General features: G+C 55.2%; 6 protein-coding genes across 6 annotated transcripts; 3 read left to right on the forward strand and 3 right to left on the reverse strand.

Annotated features, from left to right (window-relative positions):
* Positions 1-321: 321 nt before the first annotated feature.
* Positions 322-1,407, forward strand: CCMA1212_008253 (uncharacterized protein; the record flags this gene model as incomplete). The annotated part of the gene is made up of 1 exon (XM_073705394.1): positions 322-1,407. One exon carries the CDS (start codon positions 322-324, stop codon positions 1,405-1,407), a length of 1,086 nt encoding a protein of 361 aa, XP_073556216.1.
* Position 1,408: 1 nt separating this feature from the next.
* Positions 1,409-1,705, reverse strand: CCMA1212_008254 (uncharacterized protein; the record flags this gene model as incomplete). The annotated part of the gene is made up of 1 exon (XM_073705395.1): positions 1,409-1,705. The coding sequence occupies one exon, from the start codon at positions 1,703-1,705 to the stop codon at positions 1,409-1,411; it is 297 nt and encodes a 98-aa protein (XP_073556211.1).
* Positions 1,706-2,900: 1,195 nt separating this feature from the next.
* On the forward strand, positions 2,901-3,443 carry CCMA1212_008255 (uncharacterized protein; the record flags this gene model as incomplete). The annotated part of the gene is made up of 1 exon (XM_073705396.1): positions 2,901-3,443. One exon carries the CDS (start codon positions 2,901-2,903, stop codon positions 3,441-3,443), a length of 543 nt encoding a protein of 180 aa, XP_073556210.1.
* A 2,279-nt stretch (positions 3,444-5,722) lies between these two features.
* On the reverse strand, positions 5,723-6,731 carry CCMA1212_008256 (uncharacterized protein; the record flags this gene model as incomplete). Its single annotated transcript, XM_073705397.1, has 2 exons — positions 5,723-6,204; positions 6,290-6,731. The coding sequence occupies 2 exons, from the start codon at positions 6,729-6,731 to the stop codon at positions 5,723-5,725; spliced, it is 924 nt and encodes a 307-aa protein (XP_073556213.1).
* A 1,429-nt stretch (positions 6,732-8,160) lies between these two features.
* On the forward strand, positions 8,161-9,942 carry CCMA1212_008257 (Endoplasmic reticulum mannosyl-oligosaccharide 1,2-alpha-mannosidase; the record flags this gene model as incomplete). Its single annotated transcript, XM_073705398.1, has 1 exon — positions 8,161-9,942. The coding sequence occupies one exon, from the start codon at positions 8,161-8,163 to the stop codon at positions 9,940-9,942; it is 1,782 nt and encodes a 593-aa protein (XP_073556212.1).
* Positions 9,943-10,738: 796 nt separating this feature from the next.
* On the reverse strand, positions 10,739-12,902 carry CCMA1212_008258 (putative sucrose utilization protein SUC1; the record flags this gene model as incomplete). The annotated part of the gene is made up of 2 exons (XM_073705399.1): positions 10,739-12,065; positions 12,121-12,902. 2 exons carry the CDS (start codon positions 12,900-12,902, stop codon positions 10,739-10,741), a joined length of 2,109 nt encoding a protein of 702 aa, XP_073556209.1.
* Between the last annotated feature and the right edge of the window lie 550 nt (positions 12,903-13,452).

A 13,452-nucleotide genomic window follows, 5' to 3' on the forward strand; every position in this document is an offset into this window, starting at 1 on the left:
GAGATACAGCCCCAAGTCTGTTGTTTGTCCGTCGTACAGGTTGCAAAAGTTGAATCTGTTGGTAAAGTCGTTGGCTGTTATTCTCTGTTGTTGGTCGAGCATTGGATAAGTGCAGTCGCAACCATCACGTGGCGGTTCTTTGTGCAACGACTGACGATGGCAGCATCTGAGCAAAGAAAAGGGGAGCCAAATCACCTTGAGGGCTGCTCCCCCAACTCTCCTCCGTCATTGATGGTACTTCAAGTCAAAAAGCGCTACAACACCAAGAGAGCGAGAGTGCCGAAGTTGTTTTCCAAGACACGTCCCCAAACCACTGTCAACATGAACAAAAGAAAGTCTGTTGTTGATGGCGAGCAGGCTCAGCCGTGCAAGAAGCTCAAGCTGAAGACGCTCGATGATGCTCCTGATGATGCTCAAGCGCTCGACGCTGGCACCGCATCTTCAATCCCATCGTCCTCGGCAGCTCCAAAAGCCTCTGCCTCTGCCTCTGCTTCTGTTTTTGATCCTGTCTCTTCCAACGCTGGAACCTCAAAAGCTCATGACGCTCCTTGCGCCCCAGCTTCCGAGCGTCCCAACAAGCGCAAGGCGGCGGACGATGCCGAGTCGAGCCAGGCTCGTGAGCCAAAGAAGAAACGAGTCGAGATAGACTGGGACAACTTCGACTTGGAAGCGTTTGAAGCCCGCGGCCGTGGAAAGAGTCCGCCCAAGTTCAACTTTCAGTGGAAAGAGCACGTCTACAAACCGCGACCGCCGCCGACTCCGCTTCAAAGGGCGGTTCGAAATGCTCCCAGAGAAGTCCATGGACTCTTTGCTGCATATCCAGAGACGGACTCGGAAGTCGAGCGAGAACGAAACGGACTGCCGAGCCCAGGCTCTTCCGTGGATGGAGATGCTGTTCAGCAACCTGCCGCCAACGCCCCGGGAACACACCATCTCATATCCATTCCTCGACCTGCACCTCAACCAGAGGGGGCCGCGGGCCACAACGAGCCGGACAGTCGCGAGCCTATGGCCGGGCATGCAAGCGGGAGCAGCACCAGACACACATCCATCCATCCCACGCTAGGGCAGCCGTCTGCATCGACAAGGGCACCGGCTTCCCCTCCCTGGTCTAGGGGACCATTTACAAACCTCCATCGAATCAACATGGGGAAAGCTCCCGCCACTCGCTCGGGTATTGAGAGACGTCAAGCACCGCAGTCTCCTGAGAAACGAACGTCACCCCTCGAGAAGAAAAATAAGAAGCAAAAGAACAACAGCCACCGTACAGCTCAGGAGTCCGGCCCTGAGGCCAAATCCTTGCAAGGCTTTTTACGCTCTACGCGCTCTTCCAGACGAGGCGGCAAGTGTGAACTGTGGTATCTCGGCGATGATGGCGTTGCAACATGCAGTGTCAACAAGAGGTAAACTACTGATGAGGATCCAGGTTCTGAGTCTCAGTTGACTCGATGGCATATCCGTTAACCTGGCAGGGCCGGGGGCAGCGGACAGCCTTTGAGTATCGCCAACTGGTAGTCGTTCGTGATGCATCTGCATTGTCTCCGGCATGGTCGTTAATCTGACAGGGTCGGAGGCAGCGGCGTAGCCAGACAATGCAATTGCTCACGGCATGGCTAGATCCTTTGACATGGTCGTTATCCTGGTAGGGCTGGGTGCAGCGGCGTAGTCTCTGGATAGCTCGAGAAGTTGGGTCCTCGGTACACATGGAAAGGGGGGTGGGGGCATTTGGTGTTTACTTTACGATGATTGTGTTCACGACTGCCTATGTTTTGCATGTTTTTTTTTCGTCACTCTCTTTTTGCAGTTTGCTATCTGTATTTACTTTTTGAGTTTTAATGCCATCTTGTCAATCCGTTTTGCGCGTTGGCGCTCGAGCGTGAATCGACATTGCCTTCACTACACTTGTCAGCTCTGCTCTGCTATGAGTCTCGCGAGAGTCAGATGCTGCTGGGAGGCTCGCCATCATACTCGAGCCATCAAGTGACACCAGAGAGGCCTCGTGGTGTTACACAGATGGCATCAGTACGAGATATCTATAAAAGGGTACTCTCCATGATGAGTGTATGAACAAATGTTTGTCTACACGAGGCGTTTTTCAGACGGCTACGTACATACAAGCAGTTCACTCGGCGCCTAACAGGCAGCACATCGAACACGCAGGTGAACTGTGCCATAGCCGTTCAGTTAGAAACAAGGCAGACAAGGCAGAAGAGGCAAAAACCACAGGCAGCTATCCGTGCCTATTTCGAGTGTAGTGGACGAGGAAGCGTCTATTGTTTTGAGGCTTACAGTCGTTGAGTCCATACGCGGGAACATGCAGGATCATGTGCCGCCGTCTTCTTTGAGGCTGTCTCTTTGAACCAACAACCATGGACTACGTGTTCGAAGGGCTTGATGCGAACACGAGATCATTGGTCAGTGTGTGGCCGGTTTATCATCAAGCCCTGGCAGGTCGTCTGAACAAAGAAAGCGTGCATATACTTGCATCTTACTGTACCTTTTCCTATTCGCTGTCCAGTCTCTTCTATCAACACTCTGAACATATTTCATCTTTGAACCATTTCGGACCTTTGATCTACACATCGGGCGTTCAACCCAAGTGTACTCAGAAAGACTTCTCTGTCGAACGCAAAATGCATTCAGACTCAATCGTAGAGTGGCTCCGTAGACAAGACAGCAGCGAACATGCTTTTCCACGCGCAAGTATGTTCAACCGTCATTGGAGTAAACATCACGACTTTGGCGAGCTTCATGTTTTTCCATGGAGATAAAATCCGGCCATGATCTCCGTAAGAAGCCCATCAACAAATCACCACCAAAACCATCAATTACAACTCCGAAACACTATCAAACTATTCCCATCAAGCCCGGTTCCAAATCTGCCCATTCCATCCTCCATCATGACCAAATCAAACCGCCTCCCCAAGCAAAACCACCACCGAGCTCGAGCCCAGCGCCGAGACGACAACAACTACGTCAACTCGCGCCACTTCATCCAAACCTCCAAACAAGAGCCCGCATCAGACCCCAGTGACTCCTCCGAATACGACACCTGCTCTGGCTACGAAAGCGCTCCTGGCTATGACAGCTCGCTTGAAAACTCGTCCGAATACGACCCCTTTTTCGGATGCGGCTCCTCTTGCGGGGCTCCCAGCTCTTTTGGCTCTCGGGCTGCTACTCCCGACTCTGAGTCCCCTGATCAAGGTAGCGATAGTCCTATTGCTGACTCTAACAGTCCTCACCCTCTTGTAGCTCGGAAGGAGTACGTTGCCCAGAATCGAGGCTCTAGCACTGCCATGTCGAATGCGGCTGTCGATTCGAAGGACTCCAAGTCCAACGGTTCACCTGGCACGGCCTCTTCTACCACTTCCAAGCCCTCGACGGCTTCTTTCGCGCCTGTCGGGGCGAGCGCTTTCTCCAGCTCCGGCTATTCGAAGAAGTAGTGGCATCTCCTGATTATATCTGCTGTAGCGGCCCTAGTTCACATGAACAATGACAAGTCAAGGTGAATTGCAATCGAAGATCTGGAGACTCTGAGAGAAAGCCTTCTTATCTGGTCCGTAGCGAACTGCGGTGGATACGCCCTTGTTGCTGCTCATTTCAAGAAGAGACTGGATCTCTTGTTGGAGTTTGGTTCAGGGAGTCATTACATAAAGCGGAAGTTTGGCGTCGTTCAATATAGTCTGTCGTTATCTCTAGCCTCGTTTACGATGTGATATCCATTTGGTCGCCGAAATATATTCCCAACCTGTCCAAGGATGTCACCAAGTAACATTTGAAAGCACATCCTTCAAGTCAAACCTCCATCAAATACAGCTCCTAATAGCATCAGTTGCCGCTCCTGTCGCCAAAACCGTAAATAGCCTCAAATCAAGCTCGTCGTCATTCATCGCAAGAGCATACGCCAGTCGACACCTCAGCGCCCACCGCTAAACTCCGTGTAATATCACTTGGTTCCTGGCTCGACTTGGCAAATGCCGTAGCGTTCCTGGACCGCCGTGTATAAGACGAGGATTGAGTGAATCATGGCGCCTAAGCTGCAGGAGTTCTTCGGCGAGGGAGCTGACATTGACATCTGTCGAGAAAAAAAAGGCGGCCTTAAGCATGGAGTCTGTTAAATACTTTCTCAATTGGGATGTAATATGCGAAGCATCTGAACAGTCGTCATTTCCGAGTTCACATAGCGTCAGTACAAAAAAAGGGGGGAGTGCTTTGTAGTTCACCACGCCTCAACCAAGGGACGCCATTCCCACTTTTGCCCGCCGCCATGCTTCCAGAACCTGCCTAATCGAGTAAATTGCTGAAATGGAGAACAAGCCATTCGAAGCCTCCCCGTCCGTTCCACCGGCGGACCAATCTATTGGCAGAGCTAAACAGTAAGTAGCGTGGCTAATCTACGACCTTATCTGAGGCATGAAGCAACTTAGGAGACCAAACCCTCGGATCGCTTCTTGCTAGGATTTCTGGAGCGGTTCATAGGCCAGACTCTACATGTTGAACGTAATTGTGCTTGGGGGTGGGATAGCCGTTGAGACTATGGGTTGGTGCTTTGATGCTGTCAGGTACATATTATGATCACGATGTGTATGTATCTGGCGGTAGAACGAAAACTATAGATACTCAATTGATGGAGCGTTGGCTTATCACCAAGATTGACTCTCAGAGTACGGAAAAGTCGCTCAATTAATCACTGCCAGCCAATCCAAGCCCAGTCACATTCACCACCTTCATATCTTCCTAAATACTTATACAACTCCACCGAGGAACTAGGTAGAGCATCACCATCACACCAGGGCAGTACTTGCCTCTTAATATATCTGTAGTGACTGACTGCACCTGTCAGGCATATCCGAGTTTTGAGTAAACAAGCAACTGAACACTGACTTGCTGTATTCCATCATTCTTCACTTCAACCGACTCAGCCCCGCAGGAGGATAGCAAGTCCAAATATAGATCATCCACAAAGAGCTACAAAAGTCCCCACGATAAGACATCAACTTCTCGTGCGGTCAAACTTTTCTATACCTGACTCGATCCAGACTAAGAGCAAATAGTAACTCATCTGTATCCTCCTTGAGCTATTCCCTTTGGCTACAATAACAGTACAGCTAGTGGCGCAGCTCGTCGACAGAGAGTCTTGGCTCCCTCGTCGAATTCTTCTAAGCGCCAACAACAACACCTCGACCGAAGCGATCCAAAACCCTGGCCCTTCTACCATGCTTCCTAAGACTACTCCACTCTAGTGGTTCCACCATTGGATATAGAGACACCATGCAACAGCTCGTTTCCGTCTTCAACGCCTTCAAAGCGTATCGGCTAATCAATCCTATATGCAGGGGGCGCTGCCCAGCCGTAGCGGCATCATACGACCAAGCTAGGGTGCTGCGTGCCGCTGGGCCATCACAAGTGGAGTGATATTGGCTTCGTGGGTTTGCTGGGGGCGCCCTCGAGTTACTGGAGTTGTCGCAGTGGTCATTGCAAGTCGCCAGGTCGAGTGGTTGAAGCTTCCTGGAGCACTGCACTTTCACGCATGGCAGGCAGCAGACATCTGCAGTAAACATAGCTGAAAAGAATCGGCAGGGTATATATTCATAGACGTTATTAGATGAACAAGCACATATCCAACATATACAGCACACAACAACTCAAACTCCCAGAAACCATAGCAATCCAACTCCCAAATCCCCCCTCTCATCAACATTTCCCCCCCAGCCATCCAGCCTCAAGCCGGCAACTCCATGGGCGGTTCCTGCACATGCCCCTTCGCAGGCTCGTAATACGATCCAGGCGCCTCATGAACAACCCCCCCTCCATGCGCCGCCATCGGATCAACAGAAACTGAAGGCGAGGGCTTGTGCTCCACGGGCGTGTAGTCCATCTCGTGGATCGCCGCATTCGAGCTGCCTCGTCTCCGTCTGCGCAAGAACAAGAATGCGAGGAGGCCGATGGCGGCGAGTCCGCCTATGGAACCTCCTACCGCGCCACCGATGACGCCTGCGTTGGAAGACTTCTTTTGCTCCGTTGCTGGTGATGTCGAGGTTGGGGTCGGCGCTGATGTGCTCGATGCTGTGTCTGAGCTGCCGGTGTTTCTGGAAGATGCCGACGATGAAGACGTTGATGTCGCCATGGTTGTCGGGGTCGAAGTTGTGCTCGTGCCGGTCTGCTTTGGAGCAACATTGATCGTTGTGATAACAGTCGGCGTTCCTATCACCAGTCAGCCACGCCTTGCCCCCCTTGAACCAAAACAAAACCAGGCAATCCCTCATCAAAGTCATATCCCCATACATACCCGGAAAGAACACCACAGCATCCTGATCACCACACGGATCCTCCGTCTCCTGCAACGCAATATTCGCCGCATTGATGCACCAATACAGATCCTGCTTCGTATCCGTACACTTGGCCATGCCCTCTCCGCCACTGACATTGTCCTGGTCGGGCGTCCCGCAAAACGACGGGCACGAGGAGCTCCTGTACGTCTTGTCGGTGCAGCTGCCGCGGACGAACTCGGTCGCGCCGGGCTTCTTGAGCTCGTCGCCCGTGGCCTGGCAGATGCCGTTGGAGAGGCACGCGTAGCCCGTGCCGCAGCAGACTGAGTTGGCGGTGCTGTCGGTGCAGGGGACGTCGCCCGGGGCGGGCGTGCCGTCGGGGTAGTAGCAGAGGGAGGTTGCCTGGGAGGAGAGGAGGAGGGTGAGGAAGGATAGGGGGAGGATTTTGCTGAAGATGGCCATGTTTTGGGGGTATCGGTCACAGTCGATCACTGGTTGCGCTATGAGTTGATGGGCCTCCACGTGTATGACTGTGACTTCAATGGCATACTGAGCCCAGCCCGGGTAATGAAAAGAGTGGAAACAAGCAAGTAAAAGGAACACAACGCAAGGAACACGCCACGGCCAAACAAAAGGAGAAGAAAGATGGAAGATCAGAGGAGGGAAGACGAGAGGTGCAGAAGAACAGGAGGTGAGTCCAACCAGAGCAGCCCAACCCAGCCACTCGCACTCGCGAGACTTGAGCCATGGAAATCGGTGTAAACACAAGGCCGCTCCCGAGCTTCGCCAAGCTTCTTTAACTGGCCGTCTACGCATGATAGAAGGATCCAACCCCATAACGTCTAATCGTTGCGAAACTACATGCTTCTGGGGCAACAGAGCCTCACAATCTCCATTGCCCTCCGGCAGAACATGGGTTCGTCTTACTATAAGTGGGCATCATGCCAAGGAGCGGAACAGCAAACAACGACTACAGTAAGGACAAGCCAATTAATACCTGGCAAGCTGGCTCGGTAGGGGTGTCTAGGGCCAGGTTGACTGGGGCCGGTGAGCTGTCGTTGCTTTATTTGGTTGCGCCGGGGTTGTAATACATGGTCCGACGTCCAGTTGCAAAACTGAAGGCAACTGAAGCAAACATGCGCGCAACCGGTTATCAAGGCTCTGCTTTCTTCTATTTCTGGCATGGAAATGGCACCTTCAAAGGCCCAGAGTGTAAGTTGTCCAAATCCCAGCGGCACCCAGGGACCCGGATATACAATATCGGGTTTGTGCAAGGAGGATTCCATTCAAGTTTCAAACGCCTGCCCATACAGAGAGGCGGCTACAGCAAACAGCAATCCTGGGGGCTGGAAATAGGCGCCGAAGGAACCACATCAACCCGCAGCTCTAAAAGCGGACTTTGGCACGCAAACGCCTGGTTCTAATAAAGCAATGGTCATTTCGGCGTAGCCCAAGTCCACACCCAACAGCAAAAACGCGTCCCAGCTTCAAAACACGGCCATGTTAGCACATGTGTGTAGAACCGAACCAACAGCAAAAACACCAAATCCGTCAAGCCCAACCCCTCTCGATGCCCTCTCTCATCAACCTATCACTGTAACAGATGGTCTTGTAGTTACTCGTGCAAACAGCGGCCGTCAGCCTTGTGAGCGTCTTCTTCCAGCGCTTGTGAAACGCCGTCGTTGCTGTACGTTGACGTCAATCCTCCGACCTTCTGCAAATCTCAGCCGCCATCAGGGGCAGCTTCGGCATCGTCGCCACCCCACCTCGATAATCTTTCATCCACCTCATACATCGTACAATCACTCACACTCACTCGTCTCATCTTCGTCCTCATCTTCATCTCATCCTCCTCCCTCACTCAACGCGTCCATGCCGTAACAACGCAACGATGCCCCTCATCCGCCCCCGAAGCTCCGCCGGCATCGCCCTCATCACCATCCTCCTCCTCCTCGTCTACCTCTGGACCTCCTCAACCTCAATCACCTCCCCAACCACTCCCTCACCACCCCTCTGGCGCACTCCCGACTACGAATCGTACTTCTGGACCACCCTCCCCATAAACTATCCCCCCAAAGAAATCCGCCCACTGCCCACATCCTCCCCCCTCAAATTCCCCAAGATCCAATCCCCTCCGCCGTCCGAATCCCCCTCAGCCCTCAAAACACGTCTCTCCCGCCAAGCAGCCATCAAATCCGTCTTTTCAAAATGCTGGGCATCATATAAGCGCCACGCATGGAAAGCAGACGAACTCGCCCCCGTCTCAGGCAGCCGCAAGAACCCCTTCGGCGGCTGGGCAGCCACCCTCGTCGACTCCCTTGACACCCTCTGGCTCATGGGCATGAAGCCCGAGTTCGACGAGGCCGTGGCAGCCGCCTCCTCCATCGACTTCACCACGACGGACCTAGCCGAGGTCAACGTCTTCGAGACGACGATCCGCTACCTCGGCGGCTTCCTCTCCGCGCACGACCTCAGCGGCGACGCGCGCCTGCTGCGCAAGGCCGTCGAGGTCGGCGAGATGCTCTACCGCGCCTTTGACACGCCCAACCGCATGCCCATCACCCGCTGGGACATCCACGCCGCCATGGCCGGCAAGAAGCAGGTCGCCCCGGCCGGCCTCCTCGTCGCAGAGATAGGCAGCCTGTCCATGGAATTCACGCGCCTCTCGATGCTCACCCGCGACCCCAAGTGGTTCGACGCCGTGCAGCACATCACAGAGGGCATGGCGTCGCAGCAAAACTCCACCGCCCTCCCCGGCCTATGGCCCCTCGTCGTCAGCGCCCAGGACCAAGTCTTCAACGTCGGCGACGCATTCACCCTCGGCGCCATGGCCGACAGCGTATACGAGTACCTCCCCAAGATGTCCGCCCTGACCGGCGGCCAACTCCCCATCTACCGCGAAATGTACGAGGCCGCCATGGCCGCCGCCCTCAAGCACAACCTCTTCCGCCCCATGACGCCCACCAACGAAGACATCCTCGTCTCCGGATCCGTGAAAGCCGAAAACGGAGTCGTCACGCTCGACCCCCAGGGCCAGCACCTCGTCTGCTTCCTAGGCGGCCTGCTCACGCTTGGTGGAAAGCTCTTCGGCAGACAGCAGGACCTCGATGCCGCGCGCAGGCTCGTCGACGGCTGCGTGTGGACGTACAAGGCTCTTCCGCGCGGCATCATGCCCGAGACGTTCTACATGCTGCCCTGTCCCTCGTCAACATGCGCCTGGGACGAACAGTCCTGGAAAAAGGGCGTCCTCGACCGCGCAAAGAAGAACGCCGACGAGGCTTCACTACCGGACGCAGACGCCGTCATCGCGCGCGACCGCCTCCCAAAGGGCTTCACCTCCATCCCCGACAGGCGCTACATCCTCCGCCCCGAAGCCATCGAAAGCGTCTTCGTCTCGTACCGCGCCACGGCAGACCCGTCCCTCGTCGAGGCCGCGTGGGACATGTTCACCGCCATCAACGCCACGACGAGCACCCGCCTGGCCAACTCGGCCGTCTGGGACGTCACCCTGCCCATGGATAAGGATGCGGGCATGGCGGACTCGATGGAGTCGTTTTGGATGGGCGAGACGCTCAAGTATTTCTATCTCGTGTTTGCGGACTGGGACGAGGTCAGTCTGGATGAGTGGGTGTTTAACACTGAGGCGCATCCTCTTAGGCGGCTTTTGCCTTGATGGGGAAATGTTTTTTTTTTTTTGTTTCTGTTCTTCTTTTTTATTTTGGATTGTTCTTCCGGGAATGAGGGCTATGCATGGACAAGGCAATGGGTTGTCCACGAAAAGATAGGGTACGGGTAAAGAGGAGGGATACGGACATTGCTCAGCTTCATCACCGGCGTGGTGTGAGCTGACATGAACGCGACCTGAAGTCGCCTAGGTACATTCTGATACAGCAGCTTGGCTTCTCTTTCAGCAGAATCCCATGTTTTGTCATTCGACCATCACCTCGGATATTCAAAGTATACACATATGTCGATCAACGTACACCACAGCTTGGCCTCAAGGGTTTGGAGAGTCTCAGACGCACATACTACATCACATCGCGGAGAATTGAACCAGGTATAAGCCAACCAGTGTCTTCATCTACTAAACTGCTTGTATCCAAGCTGTACTTGTCTCAAACGACAATCCCCCAGAAACGAATCGAAGCGGAAAAGCATAAAGCTACAACGCCTCACCATACCCAAATCCCGTGTGCCCAATGCCTGCATTAACCCTCCAAAAACGCCGTCCATTAAAGTCAAAGCCCCTTTTGCATTTTGTTCAGTAGTCGTCATCACATGTTTGATCCCGCTTTCCACGGGTCAAATTCTTTGAACAAAGGGAATAAAGGCAGAAGGAAAGCAAAAAGAAGTAAAGACAGAGAATTGAAGCAAGGCAAGCTTGTGAGCAAGAAAGAAAAAAGAGAGGCCAAACAAAGGAGAGAGTATTAATACAATGGTCGAGCAAGGAGCAAAGGCTGCCACGGAGGCTACCGTAGTGTGTTAAAGTTGAGCTCGCCCGTCATCGCATTCATGTTGTGAAAGTGCTGCTGCTGCTGCGGCTGGCCCGGCATGGCAAAGCTCCCTTGCCGCTGCGCCGGCTGCCGCATATTGACCATGTTGCCCATGTGGAGACTCGGCTGCATGCCTGGCCGCATGTTCTGCCCGGCGCCCATGTGCTGCGGCGACGCCAAGTTGGGCGACACCATGCTCGGCGGTGAAGCCATGTTGGGCGGCGTCACCATGTTCATGTGCTGTTGGCCCATGGGGTCGGGACAGTGGTTGGGCGATGGCTGGCCCATGTGCTGATGCGGCTGGTTCCCCATGGGACTCATGACCATGCCGGACATGGGCGTGCAGGCATAGCCGTTCATGCCGTGAGGATACTCCAGGGTGGGAGACATCATCGGCGGGGAGCTGACAAAGGACGCGGCCATTTCCGATGGCTGGCGGGCCACGGGCGCCGAGCTCGGGTTGCCGTGAGGATCCAAGCCTCCGCTCATGTCCATGGCGAACTTCTTGTCATACTCCTCGACGGAGTACTTGCGCTCAAATTCGGCGTCCATCAGCGGCATCTGGGGAGGCTGGGCCATGCCGGCGTTGCCGAACCCGTCAAAGATATCGAGGTTGGCCATGGGGATTGTCTCGGGTGCGTCACGGAGCATGGGGTCCACCAGGCGGGGGAGGATCTCGCTAGCCTTGCTCATGAGAAGCGGCAGGAAGCGGTAGTCGTCGCCCCTTGCGGCGGCCACAATGGCGATGATCTGAGCCAGGTACTGCTGGGGTCCCACGGCGAACGGATCCCGGGAGGGCGCCTGCATGCCGAGATACTCCGTCATGGAGTAGGCACACTCGATGAGCTTCTCGATGAGCCCCGACTTGAGGAGCTCCATGCCCTGGCCAGGGAAGTGCGAGGCCATGTTCATGAGCATCTCCCTAGACATGTTGACGGGGTGCTGGAAGCCAAAGGGCTGCTCAGCGTTGTTGCCGACGACCCTGTTGGTCAGCTGCCACACGGTGTTCTTCAGCCACTCCTGATTTGTGGCAACATTGTCCCACGACGGGTCGCGGCACATGTAGCCCTGGATCAGCTCGTTGTGCTCCTTCTGGAGCTTGCTAATGTACTGGGGCGACAGGTGGCCGCGGGTCTTGTTCCAGGCGTTGGTGAAGGCGTCGTCAAAGGGCTGAAACAGATTCACCAGGAGAATGAAGCCGCTGAGCTGATGGGCCAGGGGGTCATGGGGGTCATCTGCAGGGCTAGGGAGAGTGATGGTGGCCTGCAGGGTAAGGGGACGTTGTCGCTGAATCGCATATGCTCTGTTCCCATTGGTCAGCTGGCCATGCAAGACATGCATCAATTGGAGCAACAAACCTCTCAATGACGAAAAACAGCCAGTACATGCGGCGCAGACGAGCTGCCTCGGCCACGTCAAAGCTCTGGTAGTAGCTATCCATGTTCATGCCAGCCATCTGAATCATGGTGGTAGCCTCCCGGAGATAGAACCAGGCCTTTTCGTGCATCTCCTGAGCGTAGCAGCAGCCAAAGAGGAAGTAGTTAGTCGCCAGCGCGTTGGCGGTGATCTGGTCCAGATAGTCGTATCCTTTGCGGACTCGCAGAGCCTCTTCGGCCAGGAGCTGGGAGGCCACAATGTTGGCGCCAGGGACCAGCTCCAGGTTGTAGGGTTCACCAGAGGGCAGGGACATGCCGGGCTGCAGCAGGACAAAGGCACACAGGGACGCCATCAGGCAGTAGGCGTCGCGGTTCTGCTCCATGTAGAGGACCTGCTGCTCGACGAGTGCGCGGTCGAGGATGGGCGCCTGAGCGTTCATGTTGTCGAAGAAGAAGGTGAGGCATTCCTTGACCAATTCGCTGGTCAGCATGCCGAGGGTGGGCGCGGAGCTCGGGTCGGGAGGCGTGCCGGCGGCGCTGTTGATGCGGTTGTGGACCTTGGCGGCGAGGCTCGTCTGGCGCTGGTTCTCGCGCAGCTCGCTGATGATCTTGGCGCGCGAGCCCTTGGGGCCCTTTTTCTGGGGGATGGCGTTGTAGGTGCACGAGAGCTGGGCGGTCGAGCAGTTGCGGCACGGGTTGATGCCATCGCACTTGACCTTGCGCCGGTGACAGGCGTCACACGCCCGCTTGACGGCCGACGTCATGATGGCGGGAGGTGAGAGACAAACCGTGTGAGAGAGAGGAAATGGAAAGGAGGAAGCGGCGCGATCTGAGCAGACGTCGCCCTTATGAAAAGGCGAGCAAGGAATTGGTCGGGCCTCCGGGACGAGCCGTCGAGCAAAGTCGCTCCCTTTCGTTTGCGGGGAACAAGAACGGCGAAGCGCCGATTCGCAGCGGCTGGTGCAGAGCCAGGTGGTTGATTAGGGCGGCCTTTGGTCTGGCCTGGTCTGGTTGCGGACAGGAAGGAAAGTCGAGGTCAAGTCTTGGTTGAGTTGAGCGTACTGTATGTACGTCTATGTACGATATTCGGCCCTTTCGAATGCGGGCCAGGAAAAAAAAAACGCGGGGAGAGTCGCTTATTAGGCGGAGTCTGGGGTCGAAGCCAGGGAGTCGGGCGGCGAGCGCTGGAGGGCTCACGAGGGCGATTGAGCAGCAGAGACGCTGGACGAGCGCCGCGAGAGTGAGGCCGTAGACGCGGCGATCGAGGAGCGATTCTGGTGGTTCTGCGCGATTGTCTCGCTGGAGACGAAGAGG

Source organism: Trichoderma ghanense, assembly GCF_004382785.1.
Source record: "Trichoderma ghanense strain CCMA-1212 chromosome Unknown scaffold_11, whole genome shotgun sequence".
Lineage (NCBI taxonomy): Eukaryota > Fungi > Ascomycota > Sordariomycetes > Hypocreales > Hypocreaceae > Trichoderma > Trichoderma ghanense.